Below are 15,011 nucleotides of genomic sequence, written 5' to 3'. Positions count from 1 at the left end.
CTCCATCTCTTTGGTTTGAATTTTACAGAGAAGTAAATTTATAGTAGTCTGCAGGTGTGAATATGGACACAGTCTCAGTACAGTGGGACTTGTACTTACTTGCAATTTGCTGTGGATACAGTTGAAAACTGAATTCAGAGTCATAGTTATACAGAATACAGTTTTCAGTATTGAAGCTGTAAAATGTCGTAATGATTTCAACTCTATCAAGAGAACTTAAACCCAGTATTGCAGTGTTATTAAACATCACAGTATGTGGGAATGAATTCAGCTCTGTAATTCAAGATGTACGAAAGAGGACTCTGTATTTTGATGTTACACACACCTTAGGAAAAGATTTTAGCTGAGTGTATATGAATAATAGGAATCATATCAAAGGCTCTTTCTCCCTTTTCATGATTCTTTTTCAGTCAGCTGTCAAAATCACAGTGGCTTTGTGTTTTATCTATGGAAGATAAACATAGCAGCCTTCACTTGAGGGGAAAATGTGTAATTGGTGTGTGGAGAAAGAGTCTACTGCAGAGAGATGTGTGTCCTAAATGTTTATGTGATTGGTTATACGAGGGGGCAGAATGCTCCAAAAATCAACACGATTTCTCAGAGGTCATAATGGATAGTTTTTGAAAAATCACTTCTCACCCATGTAACTTGAATTCCCCTGCCCCAGAAAAGCTCAAAAATTCAGCAAAGCTCAAAAATTCATTAAAGCCATGGTAGTTGAAAGGTTGTTCCCAGGAGCAGGGAGAAAAGCACACTGTGCTGTTTCTTTAAAAAAAAAAAAAGGCATTATCCCTCTTTCTGAATGCTTTCAAACTTTTTTATATTCTTATAATCCTTTATTCCCAGAGGCCTGTTTTCTGATTTGTTATATTCTTGTTAAGAGTACTCATGCACAGGTATTTCTGATGACTTTTTTTAATTACCTGAATTCATGATCTATCCATATAGCTTTATTTCAGACATTATTTTTCACTTCAGAAACTGCATCATTTCACAGGTACCTTTTATAAAAACCACATTCAACCAAATGCCAAATCCTGACATTCCTCTGCAGCTGTTTGTTTTACTGTTGGAGTGATGGGGATTGTTGAACAAGGATGAAGTTGGCAGGAGCAGGTACCAAGCTGCCAAATCTGCTATAGCCTATTCTCTAGTAACAACTAAATGTACATGAGCTGCCTAAACAGCTGATACTGGAGCATGTTTTAAATACAAACTAAATCTGAAAGGTGTTGTGAAGCAGAGAAAGACACACCAGCAGCATGGGAGACACCTGACACTGAGCTTCCACTGGGGTCAGCCATGACCCTTTGTGGGTATTTTGGGTGTGCCTGCCCAGTGTGTGGTTGGACCACCTCCTCTGGATCACAAGACACAGAGTGCAGCTCAGAGGAGGATGGACTGGAGCTGACCAGCAGCTTGGCTTAGGAGGTGAGAAGATATCCTGCTCTCCTGGATGCACCTGGTCTTCAAAGGCAGCAGCAGCTCCAGCTACATGTGCAATGGTACTCTGCTAGAAATTTAAGGAGCATGAATAAACAAAACTGATAATACAGATTATAGTACAGGAGAACAGAATGTAATAGATGTGAAATAATAAGAGCTGGTATTTGAGTGGCAGAAGTGCTCTTATGCACTGGCCAGCAGTTCTGGAAAGGAGGGGGACTTGGGAGACGCTGGAGCAGCATTGCAAGCAGAGGACCATGCCAGTGACCCTTCTGTTCTCATCCCAAACCTATAAGAATCCTGCTCTGTCCTGCTTTCTACTATTTTCTTGGGCCTTTACTTGAGACTGGTTTCATGACAGTGCTCCTGAGTGAGACACGTTTCTTCTCTTTGAATGGTCAGGTGTGACTGCCACCTAAGCAGCTCCAGCAGGTTCACTGGGAGGTTTTCTCTGAGGTGAATTGCCTAAAGAGCTCAAATTGGACAATTTTGTGGAAGAAACACTCTGGCAGCAGTGTTTAGAGTAGCACTGTGGGCTGTCCATTCTGCGTGTCTTACTGTGTCCAACTCCTGAGGAGTGGTGAAAAGAGGCAGCCTGAGCAGCTCACTGAGGCAGTCACAAACATCTTTTGGAAGAGTTATTTTCCCCAGTGAGTGACCAGCTTACAATACAAGCTTTTCAGATAATGGTCGTTTAAGTAATGGTCAAATAAGGCCTTTTAGGTATGAAACCATCTCTGGCTGGGGTTAGTTGACACCACCCAAACAGATCTGTCCTCAGCAGAGGTGCAGCACTGCACATGTGCACTTGGGAAGTAGCACACCTTCCTGTGTAAGATTTGTGGGTCTTGGTCTCCTGGTCCTGATTTTCTCTTTCCTGCTGTGGTTTGTGAGGAAGGCAGAGGGAGCACACATGCTGCCCTCTCATCAGTGCTGGGGACCAGCAGACAGCTGCCTTTTGCTTGGGATACTGGACTCACTGGGCTGAGGCAGTTGCTGTTCTCTGTCCTGTCACAGCTTTGTAACTACCTCTATTTCTATAAACCCTAGAAAGGAGTTTCACATCAGACTTCTATTCCTTTGGCTGAGAGGAAATACCTGCTAAAGGAAAAAATGAGTATTCTGTGTCTCTCTGAGAGAAAAAAAAAGGTCTTTGGACAAATACTCCAAGTACAATAAGGCAGCTTGTTATTTACAGTTCATGTGTTCTATTCTATTCTATTCTATTCTATTCTATTCTATTCTATTCTATTCTATTCTATTCTATTCTATTCTATTCCATTCTATTCCATTCTATTCCATTCCATTCCATTCCATTCCATTCCATTCCATTCCATTCTAATTATACTAAGAAATGGGCTGAAACTTCCCTGCCAGACCTGTAAAACAGCTCGGATTTGACCTGTCCTGGGAGAGAGCAGAGCTGGCACACATGCTGCTGGTGTAAAAACAGCACAGAATTTGCTTGAGCTGGGCTGCTGGTAGACAAAACGGATTCTGACATCTGAAGAGAGTGATTTTGCCTTTCTCACAGATGTACCTACCTCGGAGTAGCTCCCGGGAGCGCAACTGCGTGGAAAAGCAGCGCGTCGGAGTACAAATTATGTCACGCAGCCCAATGACTGCAGACGATCCCGGCTCGGCGCTCGCCTGGAGATATAAAGCTGGCTGAAGGAGCAAAAGTAGCGGCGAGCTGAGCGGGAGAGAAGCACATTGCGGGAGGCAGGAGCATCCTCCCGCTCCTGCGTGTGCCGTGTTTGCAGCCGGGGCCGGGCGAGGCGAGCGCGGCTCTGCCGGCGCACGGGGCGCGCTCTGCTCCGCCAGTGAGCTGCTCCGGAACCGGAGGAGCAGAGAGCGGCGTTCCGGAGATGTTGTCCTGTTTAGTCTGGCTCGCCCTCCCCGACCTGGTTAACGCCTTTGTGACCTCAGGAAAGGTGCCCCTCAATGGGAGCCTGGAGAAGACTTTTGTAGTCCCGAACATGTCGGGTTTCTTTCCCTGGGACAATGACAGCCTGGCCGACTGGCAGCGCTTTGTGGACAGGAGGCGGTCCGGAGCGGAGTCGCAGAGCAGCACGGTGAAAGCCCTGCTCATCGCCGCGTACTCCTTCATCATCGTCTTCTCCCTCTTCGGCAATGTCCTGGTCTGCCACGTTGTCATCAAGACGAAGCGTGTGCATTCTGCCACCAGCCTGTTCATCGTGAACCTGGCCGTAGCCGATATCATGATCACGCTCCTCAACACACCTTTCACGCTGGTAAGAGGGGGCAGAGGCGCCTGGAACGCCCGGGGGAAAGGCAGCACCTCAGCCTTTCTCACACATGGTGCAGCCTGTGTGGGGGGGATGCACCACCACTGACTAAAGTCAATTTCTCTGGACTCTACAGTGCCATAAAGGTGCTTTGGTGGCTTTTCCTGCTTTAGGCAGTGTGTGGATATTCTGCAGATATCTGTCCACTCCAAATTACAGCCACTGGAGTTGCCTTTGGGAAACTCCACACGTATTTTTCTTCTCTGGTTCCTGTTATCTAGTTGAAGATTGAAAATTACCCATTTGTTAAATGTGGCCCTGATAGTACTTGAGCTGTAATCACCTTGCAGTGATTGCTTAGTATTTTGTAGCATCTGATCTTTTTTCCCCTTCCTTTTTCTAAAGTATTTTGAAAGCAATGCTATAAATCTCTTGAAAAAAAATAAAAGCTCAGCTAGTTTAACAAGCTGTTTTGAAAAGCTATAGTTTTTTTGAAGTGAGATAAGATGTACAGGTCAGCCCTATCCCATAAGGAGGGATTAAAGGAAGAGCAAATGCATTGACTCAGTGAGGCTGCAGAAGGACACACTGTAAATAAAACAGACCAAACATCTTTGGTACTGCGCTGCTGTATTGTTCTGGAGGATATTGCCAGGCCACCGAGCAGCAGTAATCTACCTTTTCAGGGTTCAGAAATCAGAAAATGACATAGTTATACAAAGAACGTGCTATCTTATATGTGTCTTTTACACAGCACAAGGAATTGTGTACTGGGGTACACAAAACTAATGGTCTTCTTTTTTAGGCTCGTTTTGTGAACAGTACCTGGATCTTTGGGAAGGGGATGTGCCATGTCAGTAGGTTTGCGCAGTACTGCTCCCTCCATGTCTCTGCCTTGACCCTTACAGCCATTGCTGTGGACAGGCACCAGGTGAGACCTCTCTGAAGCAAAGAGATGGAAAGCTTGGGAGGGCATAAATAAACTGAGAAGGGATGATCCCATGTCCTTTCCCTTTCAGCTCCCAGAGTACCTTAAGATTCATGAGGACCTGACAGAGTAGGGGGGCAGTTCTTGTTGCCAGAACAGTTTCAAACCCACAGCAAGGTAGGAGGTATCCATCCCCTTGCTATCTCTTCCAGCTGAGTAAAGGGAGCTTTAATGCAGTAGATAATCCAGTACCTCTCAAACAAGGAGAAAGATCAAGGTCCTGGTAGGAATTCATGTGGACAGCTCTCCTTTGGGGTGGCTTGTCCAGCACCAGGGTTGTAAGGGACATCTTAGTTAATGGACTTTCGCAGCTCTATCTCCTGATGATCTGGGGTGTCCCACCTCCTGTTACCCTGAACACTGGACATCTGACTGTAGCACACTGGTGTTTGTCACAAGCAGAGCTGTGGCTTGCTGTTGATAATGGGTTTAAAACTGGGGACAGTTGGGTAGTATCAGCTTGAAGTCACCCAACAGTTGGCATTTTCTGCTAGAAAGATTTTTTCCAGAAAATGCACTATCAGAAGCATTCCCATGGAGGTCTGGTTAAACCCTTTGGTTCTTTGGGTCACTGATAAGAGTTTGAGACGTCTCTCTCTCTCTCTCTCTTTCTCTCTCTCTCTCTCTCTCTCTCTCTTTTTTTTTTTTTTTTTTTTAAGCAAATTGAACCTGTAATGAACATGTGTTAACACTTCCTGATTTCCTGGTATACAGTTTTTCCCACCTAGATGGAAGTACTGAAATTTGAGGGTTGGACTAGGATCTGACTTGAACCATATTTCATGGTGTTAAAATTCAGGTTTTCATGTACAGCTTACAGTCATTGGGAGCTGGATGAAGACTGTACTGCTTACATGGTAAATTACCACATTAAGCAATAGATTTAAGGCTGGAAGATTGTATTTTAAAAAAAGTATAATTTTTTCTAGAAGTGTAATAAGCCTAGATTTTGGTTTATTTTGCACAGGTTATAATGCACCCCCTGAAACCTCGCATATCTACTGGAAAAGGAGTTATCTACATCTCTGTAATCTGGATCATGGCAACTTGTTTTTCCCTACCACATGCTATCTACCAAAAGCTCTTTATCTTTGAATACAGGTAAGGATGTGCTTTGCTGTCCTCCACAGACTCCCTGGAGGCCAAACTCTGAGCAGTCACACTTTGGTATATTCTACTGAAAACCTTGAGCATATGTCAAGGTCAGTCAAATATGGATCTAAACTACAATTTTCATCTGATTCCTTTTGCAATGTCTGATATCCTGTCCTTTTTATTTTGAAATATTTTTTCTTTATTCTGTCCCACTAATCACACAAAACAGGGTAAGAAGTTAGAGAATTTGGCTTGACCCTTTACTTCTATACACTGGCATTTTATGCCATATACCAATCTGACCTGTTTGGGCAGACCAGAAATGGGAAACAAAAAACCAACCCAACCAACCAAGCAACCAGTCAAACAAAAAAACCCACTAAAACCCAACAGGTTTTAGCCTTAGGAAAGAGATAAACCTGCCTCAGCTGTCAAGAGTCTTAGTATTTGGAAAGTGCTTTAATGAGGGAAAGGTCCCTAATATGTGCAGAGACTATGTTCGTATTTGCCAAAGGACAGAAAATAAAACCTGCTTATGTGCAGCTGGTAATTTTGTAATTGATGAAATTCATAAAATTATCATAAGGTCATGAATGCCCATAAGAAATTAAAAAGCACCACATTGCTCACTGGCTGCCGCATGGCTCAGATCCTCGAGGAGCAGAGCTCTGTTCAGCTGTGACATTTGTGAGATAAACACAGTGTTTGCTTTCAGGCCCTGTGGCAGGAGCCCTCCCCCAGCTGCCTCCTTGTTTCTGATGTACTTATCCCACCGTGCCTGGCCACATGTGCCTCTCATCCTGTCCCATCTCTCCATTTGCAGTGAGGATGTTACCCGCTGCCTGTGTCTGCCAGATTTCCCCGAGCCTGCTGACCTCTTTTGGAAGTACCTTGATTTAACAACCTTCATTTTGCTCTATGTCCTGCCCCTTCTGATCATCTCTGCTGCCTACGTGACAGTGGCAAAGAAGCTCTGGCTGCGCAATGTCATCGGGGACGTCACCACCGAGCAGTACGTCGTCCTTCGCAGAAAGAACAAGAAGACCATCAAGATGCTGATGCTCGTTGTCGTCCTCTTCGCAGTCTGCTGGTTCCCTTTGAATTGCTACGTCGTCCTCCTCTCCAGCCAGACCATCCACACCAACAATGCCCTGTACTTCGCCTTCCACTGGCTTGCAATGAGCAGCACCTGCTACAACCCCTTCATCTACTGCTGGCTCAATGACAGCTTCCGATCGGAACTAAAGGCTTTGCTCAACATGTGCAGAAAGCCCCCCAGGCCCACAGAACAGAGGCTTCCCTCCACGGTCCCATCCTACCGACTGGCTTGGCCAGAAAATGGCAACTTCAAGAGGTTGCAGGCCTCCCATGTCTTTCCACCACCCTCCACCATCCAGTCAGGAAAGACAGACATCTCTGCAGTTGAGCCAATAGTAGCTGTGAGCTAAACGGTGACCTTGGACTGCACATAGATTTGGCTAGAGCTAAAATCATGGGAAGATGTGGAGCCCTGGCCACACAACAGGTGATAAAACCACGAAGGAGGTTCTGCAGGAGGCAGTGTGAAAGAGCTGCATGTCTGATGCAGGCTGATGACAATGGTGTGGAGACCCTAGAGGGGAGAAAGTAAACTCTTCCCAGGAAAGAACTTCTGTCTTTGTCAAGGTGACTATGGACTGGCTCACAGGATGGGATTCTCTGCATGTGTGTTGCTGTTACCTGCATGACTAAGCCTTTTTAGAACTAGCACGGTGTGTGTGTTTTGCTGGTACTTAAACAACAGTCTCATCATATCAGATCTCCCTTCTCCTTTTCTGAGTCTCCTTGTAGCAGCATGGAAATGGCTGACATGTAGACCTTTAGGTCACTATATGAATAGGAAAGCATCTTTTCTGAACTGAGGTCTGAAAAGTCAAGACCTGTTCAGAAGGAATGAACAGATCTATTCCTTTTTTTCTTTTTTTTTTTTTTTTTGGTGTAAATACACTTAGAGAAGGGGAGGAGATGATAGACATTGATAAACGGGAGTCTGTTACACCACAGGCACTTTTTCTCAGCTAGATTTGAAGAAGAGTGGATGCCTGTTCTTCAAGTAAGTAGATGGCTTTTCTTCAAATAGATAACTAAACCCAAAAAACATACAAAAAGTTGGACATGTCATTCACAGTTAGCCAATGGATAACTAAGTGCTACTGTGGAATTGGACTAGAACCAATTCCATTGTCAAGTTGCAGCTAAAGGATCACACAGCTTGACTTTTAAACTTGCCTTTGGATGTTGCTCTCTTACCCTGTAAAGCACCAGTGTACTTGTCACTTCAGGCATTTGGTACATTTCATCCTAACAAAAAGTTAGTTCTCTGGAATCAGTTCATAAATGAACTGCCTTGAGAGAAGAGATGATATCTCTGATAGCAGATAATAAAAATGGAACATCTGTCTGCAACTTATCCTCTGGTGATTGTACAATTTAAGGATAGCTGAGATGTGTCCTATTTGGAGTGGCTATTTGGAGTGGCTAAGAAAATTCAGTACTGCAAGTGTGTGAAGTAGATTTTAGAACTTAATGTTTTTAGGAGAAGAAAATATGGATTTTAATAACAAAAAAAAAAATGGTGTTCCCAAACCTGCACCTTATATTGCACAGAAAATAATACCTCCTTGTGTTGTGGAAATTAGCTTGAACATCACACTTGAGTGCCCCCATTCCACATTTGACTTGTAGCATTCGGCAGTGAAGTGAGAAAAATCTTATTATAAATGAAAAAAAAAAAAAACGGTGAAGCTGTTTTTCTCAGTGTCCCGTAATAAACTTACAGTTCTGAAATAATTTTAAGCCTTGTGCAGGGTTTTCACACCTCAGTGTTTAAAGAGACTGAAATATCTACCACTCCTTGCAGGTAATCTGCCCTTGCACAAGTGGTTATCAGTCTCCCACTGTGAATCCAGTGCTGTTTTACTGCCCTTTAATTCCTCTGGAGCCAGAATATTTTGTATCACTGCTCAGCAGTCAAATCTTTCTTCCTGCCTTCTTTGACCCCCTACAGCAAATCTCATTTCCTCCCTCAACACTTGCAACAGATCAGCCCTGAACTGTTCTGGGAGTTGAGTTGAATGATCATTGTAGGTCCCTTTCGAATGAAGTCTCCTCTCCTCTCCTCTCCTCTCCTCTCCTCTCCTCTCCTCTCCTCTCCTCTCCTCTCCTCTCCTCTCCTCTCCTCTCCTCTCCTCTCCTCTCCTCTCCTCTCCTCTCCTCTCCTCTCCTCTCCTCTCCTCTCCTCTCCTCTCCTCTCCTCTCCTCTCCTCTCCTCTCCTCTCCTCTCCTCTCCTCTCCTCTCCTCTCCTCTCCTCTCCTCTCCTCTCCTCTCCTCTCCTCTCCTCTCCTCTCCTCTCCTCTCCTCTCCTCTCCTCTCCTCTCCTCTCCTCTCCTCTCCTCTCCTCTCCTCTCCTCTCCCAACTGTGTAGACTTTGTGAACCGTGCTCCCCACTCCAGCAGCAGCAGAATCCAGCACTTTACTAGCAAATAAATCTCTGAGGATGCTGAGTACTTCAGTAAGATGTTCTTTCTGAAGCTGAAGGAATCATCTTAAGAGTCACCATTTTGGGTGCAGCTATCATCTTCTCTATATGAAGAACAGACAAAGTCCTCAAATTTCCATTCAAATGGTGCTGGTGGGTCTGAGCAGGGCTCCTGTAGTTACAGCTCTGGATCCTGCACCCCTGCAGTGGGTGGCAAACCTGTTTCCTCCAGGCTCTGCTCAATCCTGAATCTGGGCACAAGGGGGGGATGCAAGAAGTTGAAGCTCTTTGGTTTAATTCAAAGAAACAGGAGGGATGGACTGGATAAAAGGAAGAGATAGACTGGACAGTGAACTTCAGGAGCCTGTCCAGGAATGAACGGGTGGCTGGTGGCCAGCAGAGGTACAAGTCTCAGAGAGACTTGGACAGCATGGAAGAGGAGGACATGGTTAAAGCCCCAGAAATGGTAGCCTTGGGAACTGTATATCATACACTGTGTGTGCTGCAATGTGCTTAACGTGGTACAGTGTAATTTCTCATCATTAGCTATTTTTCATTTTCCTCATGTCTGATTTGGGATTCTGGACAGACATTTGGCAATCACCAGTGCTGCTGAAATCAGTGCGGAGGTTGTGCTCTGCGCACACAAAGTGCAGTATGATACTAAGTACTCCAAAAATATTATGCTCTGGGCGATTTAACTTGGGCATCCAGGCTTCATGGGCATTTTTTCATTCTACCCCATCTCTCTTGCAGATCAGAGGGTTCTTTAAAAGTTCTAATACAGCCATTGGTGCATAAACTGCATTCAGATGCCATCTTGGTGGGTGAGAAGGGAGGATAATGGTAAAATGAGACACAACGTGTACAGAGTGGAGATTATATTTAATTTTCCATTTGGTGTGTGTTTGCCTGCTGTAGCTGGAGTTTTTTGATATCTTTTAAATTTGGGAGGTGTTTCTGCACAAAGCACTGAACAGCTGTTCATTGCAGGAGATCTGCATAGCCCAAGAACAGGTGTTTTATGGGAAAATGAACTGCATTTAGAGAATGCAATATCTGGCACATGAGTAAAGCAACTCTGTTAGGGTTACAAAGGTAAAGTTAATGCTGGCATCTCCAAAACTTTGAGTGGCTGGCTCTACAACATCTATGGTTTAGTGTGTTTGGGGTTTTTCTACTCAGAAGTGAATTGTTATTTGTATTAAAAATACTGCTTTCTTATTTTTCTATTTCCTAGAAAACGATTGTAACAGGCCCAAGAAAATCAACTTGCATGTTCTAGGAATTCATAAATATTAATTCTCAGTTTCTAAAAACATTCCTAGTGTTTTATTCACATTCTCTGTGTGGAATGATGCAGAGACATCGCAGGGGAGCAAAGACAGTGCTGTGATGTATTTCGCAGCTTGTGCTATTCTGAATAGCACTCAGGGGAAAACAAATGCTTGAAACCACTTCCTCCTTTTACACATAAAAGGAGGACTGTTCTTCGAAGCAGACTGAGATCATGCAAGGAAAAGATGACAAATTTCTCCTGCACAGAAGAAAGGAACCTCAGCTTTGGTCAGTGTTGTTTCTGACTGTAGGGCAGCCCACCCCTTCTCCTGTCAAGTGTGGGATGAATTTCTCTTCTCAGCTGATGGAGATAAAAAGGTAACTTCGGGAATAGTAATTCCATGGTTTCTCTGGCATTTTCAAAGGATATCAGACACCATCTCCAAGCTATCTTTATTTACTTCCACCCTTCTTATAGAAGAAGTACTGGGAGATTCCAGAAACTTCAAAATCGGAGTTTTCTGAGAAGCATAAACCTCTAATTTCTTTAATGAATGTATTAACTAGCCACCACTAGCTGTTACAAACATGGTTTTATCTCTGTCAGGCACTGATCTCATCTCTCTGGTCACCAGTGTCAGGACATGAGGGAATAGCCTGAAGCTGAGTCTGGGGTAGTTTAGGCTGGATATCAGGAAAAGGTTCTTCACCCAGAGGGTGGTTGGGCTCTGGAACAGGCTCCCCAGGGAAGTGGTCACAGCACCAGCCTGACAGAGTTCAAGGAGCATTTGGAGAATGCTCTCAGGCACAGGGTGTGATTCTTGGAGTGTCCTGTCCAGAATGATCCTGATGGGTCCCTTCCAACTCAGGATATTTTATTATGGGGAGTCTTAAATTATGCATATCGCATGTGAAATTTCAAGATGCATTTTCATGCAGTTTGGGTAGATCACAAATAAGACGGTCTCGCTATGAACTACATAGAAGTCATTAATAGATCACTCTACAAGACCATGACATCATTGCCAGCTACAGACTTGTCTGCTTGTTCCAAATTTCAGGCTACAATTGTGCACTGAAGCTACTGAGTAGGGAGCCTATGCTGGGCTTAGCAACATGTGGATGAAGCTGTACAATTGTTGGATGTGAACAGATACATCTGCACAGCACCGAACTGTGACCTGTGTGTGCACTCGGTTGTTTCAAGAGCTCCAGGGATGTCTTAGACATCTTAGACTGACCTAGAAACTGCACATGGACACACAGAGAGCGCTTTAGAATAGCAGTTTCCCAGGAGACTAACTATTATTCACATCTGCCTTATTCATAAAGCCCTTGAGTGCTGGTGGGAGCGCAGCCAGGTCCGTGCTGACGCAGTCTGCCAGCCCTGTGTCAAAACCACCGGGCTGTCAACACTCTGCAGCTGCCAAGGTTCCTGCACAAGCTCTCAGAGGCTTGGCTGGGAGTGCTGTGCCTCTCTCAGCCTCGGTGTCCAGTGCTGGTGGCTGGTGGCTTGCTCTCTTTTTCCTGACCTTCCTTGTGCCACCAAAGGGGAATGAGGATGGGCTCCTCCTCTGCTCTCCCCATCCTGCACAGCCCAACAGAAGGGCAGCCCCTGCTCCTTCCTGGGGATGGCACAGTGGCCTCAGGAGAAGGTTTGGACTGGCATTAAGGAAACAGGGAAATTCTTTGGCCTATCTTTTTTCCTTCTGGGTACAGTGCCCTCCATAGCCTGTCCTCTGGCATGTAAGTTTGAAGGGATTTCTGAGTCATGGTGCGATGAAACTTCCCACCTCTCGCCTTAGGCTCAAAGCCATTTAATGATAGAGAGGCAGAGGTGAATCCAGTCATCATCACAATGTCCTGACCAGGAAACAAATTGCCTTTATCTACAAAACAAATCAGGACCTCCTGGCCATCTGCCACAGTTTTAAACTGAGCACGGATTATCCCTTTGGCCACTTTGGGTTAGCTGCTCAGGCCATGTCTCCTGCCAGCTTCTTGTACACCTGCTTTTTGGTAGAGCTTGGGAAACTGAAAAGTCCTTGGCTGAGGGCAAGCACTGATCAGCAACAACCAAAACATCCGTGTGTTATCAATATTATTTTCATACTGAGTCCAAAACACAGCATTGTGCCAGCTACTAAGAAAAAAGTAACTGTATCCCATATGAAACCAAGACACCAATAAAATAACTGAAGGTCTAACAAATGGTTCCTGGTGGCTCTACGGTGTCAGCTCACTTATTTCCACAACATGTAGAGCTAGGTCCATCTAGAGCAGACCAGATATGTAGTGGTACACAGTGCTTGACTCTTAGCGCCTAAGGTCACAGGAATATGAGGATTTTAAGACATAATTACATTTTCTTGTAGGCTTTTTTTTTCAGTTAAAAACACTGTGATGTAACAGCTTTGTCAGAGGTCATGAAATTTTAATAATATGAAGCTAAGGGTATGTGTCAGATGTTCTAAAAGCACATCATCAGCCTCTGAAGCTACAAAATTTAGTGGCATATGTTAGAGGGACATGTAGGGTGGTGATAATCAAACTGTTATGGTCTCATCCCTAGTGATTTTTGGAAGATGCTCTAGAAATGAGCTATTTGCCCAGAATTTGTCTTGAAGAAGTCCTGAGACAGGGCTCAGGAATGATCTGACACTTGAACAAGGAGTACAACAAGAACCAAACCCTCGAGCTTCATCCCTGGCATTCCTGTTGGGCAGTGCAAGCCCTATCCAAGACAAGCAGACAGTAGCCCTAGGCTGTGTTTCTCACCTTGCAGCTCAGGTTCCCAGCAGAGAGGCCTTGTTCTGAGCTGGGCAGCAGCACATATTTCTCTCATCCCAACTGAGCTCAGATAAGAGGGAAAAAGCAAACAAAGCCCCAATTCTTTTGTTGCTGATGGAGAGGTATCACTGCTGTTGGTTTAGGTACATGAAGTTTGTAAGTGTGCAAGAGCTAAAGCAATTCAAAGTAGCACAAGGAGAGTGAGCCTAGGCTGTTTTCATCCCTGGACTGCTTACCTATTCAAATGCCTTCAAAGGCACCTAGCACTTTCCCTGGACTCTGTGGGAAGTGAGAATCTGATTTAAGGGGACTAACTCAGCAGCCTCTGGGTCGGGTGGGAATTAATTAGTAGGCCAGGAATGTTTCTTGCATGAAGGTGTTTGGTCAGTCTTAATGATTATAAAAAGTTTGAGATTACTCACATCAAAGAATGTGGAGAAACAAAAGAGAAGATGCAAATTTTACTACCTAAAAAGATTAAATAATGTTATAGTGCAAGTTCTTTGTTGCAGTCCTTCAGATAAGGGTTGATAACATGGCATGAATCAAATAGATGTTTGAATATTAATGATGTAACACCATAATATTTTCATTACATTGTGTCACTTCAGAAATATACTTTTTAAATGTTTAATAGGAGTGATTACTTTTTAGCATTACTCTAGTAATTTAGTATATCAAGTCAAATATTCCATTATGAAGAAAGCACTCTTCTGGAGCTTCTGGCCACGCAGCCTGCATGACAGAAACACACAAACTGCCCCTTACCTACAGCCAGGTTTTCATTTGTGCCATTCTCATGTGGTCTGTGCAAAGTGGTGCTCCAAAAAAAGATTCCTAGAAAAGTTTATTCCAATGACACAGCTTTGATTCTTCCCCCTTTTTGTGACAGACTCACCTGTGCCTGTACTAGGGGTTAAATCCCTCTTACAACCTCACCTTCAGAAAACCACTCATGACCCAATTTCCGTCTTTCTGTTCACAGCGTGCAGTCAGGACATCCTTGGTTAACAGGGTTCTAGGCTTAGGCACTAAACTAGTCACCAAAGCTGCTCCTAAAATATCCACTGTTCCCAGTAAGGAAAAAAAAAATGGACATAAAATATATCTTTACTCTGAAAGTGACTGGCGACATCCAGAGGCAGAAAAGCAGCGGGGTACAGCTGCTTTTAGAGGCGTACCATCTGCTAATGGAATAAACATTTTTACTTGCTCTCTGCAGTTTAAATCACAAGTTTTATATCTCACAAGAGCCTCTGTAAGGCAAAGAGTGTGCAGAGGAATAGCTGCTCTGCATTAGTAACTCTCCTGCATTTAGAGGATTATTAATACCCAAGTGGGGGAGAGGGAAGGGGCAAGAAGGAATGGCATGGACCAAGCCTGAATCTTGACATCATCATTTTACTTTCTGGATTATTCAAAAGAGGACAGATGGATGTAGCTCTTTCTAGAAAGAGTGGAGTGATGAAGAGGCTGAAGATGGACTCTTTTCCATAAGGCCTAAACTGCAATTCAGCCCATCTTCTGAAAATGGCAAAACACAGCAGGAGCAGTGCCACTAAAACACAAGTAGAACTGAGCTGGGCCATTCAGAAACACATTTTAAAACAGGAAGAGAGAGCTGAAAAGTACGTGCTGAAACTGTGA

At 44.3% G+C, this 15,011-nt stretch overlaps 1 protein-coding gene across 1 annotated transcript; it reads left to right on the top strand.

Annotated features, from left to right (window-relative positions):
- The first annotated feature begins 2,859 nt into the window (after nucleotides 1–2,859).
- On the top strand, nucleotides 2,860–8,857 carry GPR83 (G protein-coupled receptor 83). Its single transcript, XM_063393506.1, has 4 exons — nucleotides 2,860–3,701; nucleotides 4,501–4,626; nucleotides 5,651–5,784; nucleotides 6,602–8,857. Exons 1-4 carry the CDS (start codon nucleotides 3,315–3,317, stop codon nucleotides 7,224–7,226), a joined length of 1,272 nt encoding a protein of 423 aa, XP_063249576.1. The 5' UTR covers nucleotides 2,860–3,314; the 3' UTR covers nucleotides 7,227–8,857.
- Nucleotides 8,858–15,011: the final 6,154 nt, after the last annotated feature.

Source organism: Prinia subflava, chromosome 3 (genome assembly GCF_021018805.1).
Source record: "Prinia subflava isolate CZ2003 ecotype Zambia chromosome 3, Cam_Psub_1.2, whole genome shotgun sequence".
NCBI classification, from domain to species: Eukaryota; Metazoa; Chordata; class Aves; order Passeriformes; family Cisticolidae; genus Prinia; species Prinia subflava.
The sequence above is the reverse complement of the archived record's forward strand: the minus strand, read 5'-3'. Positions and strand labels throughout refer to the sequence as shown.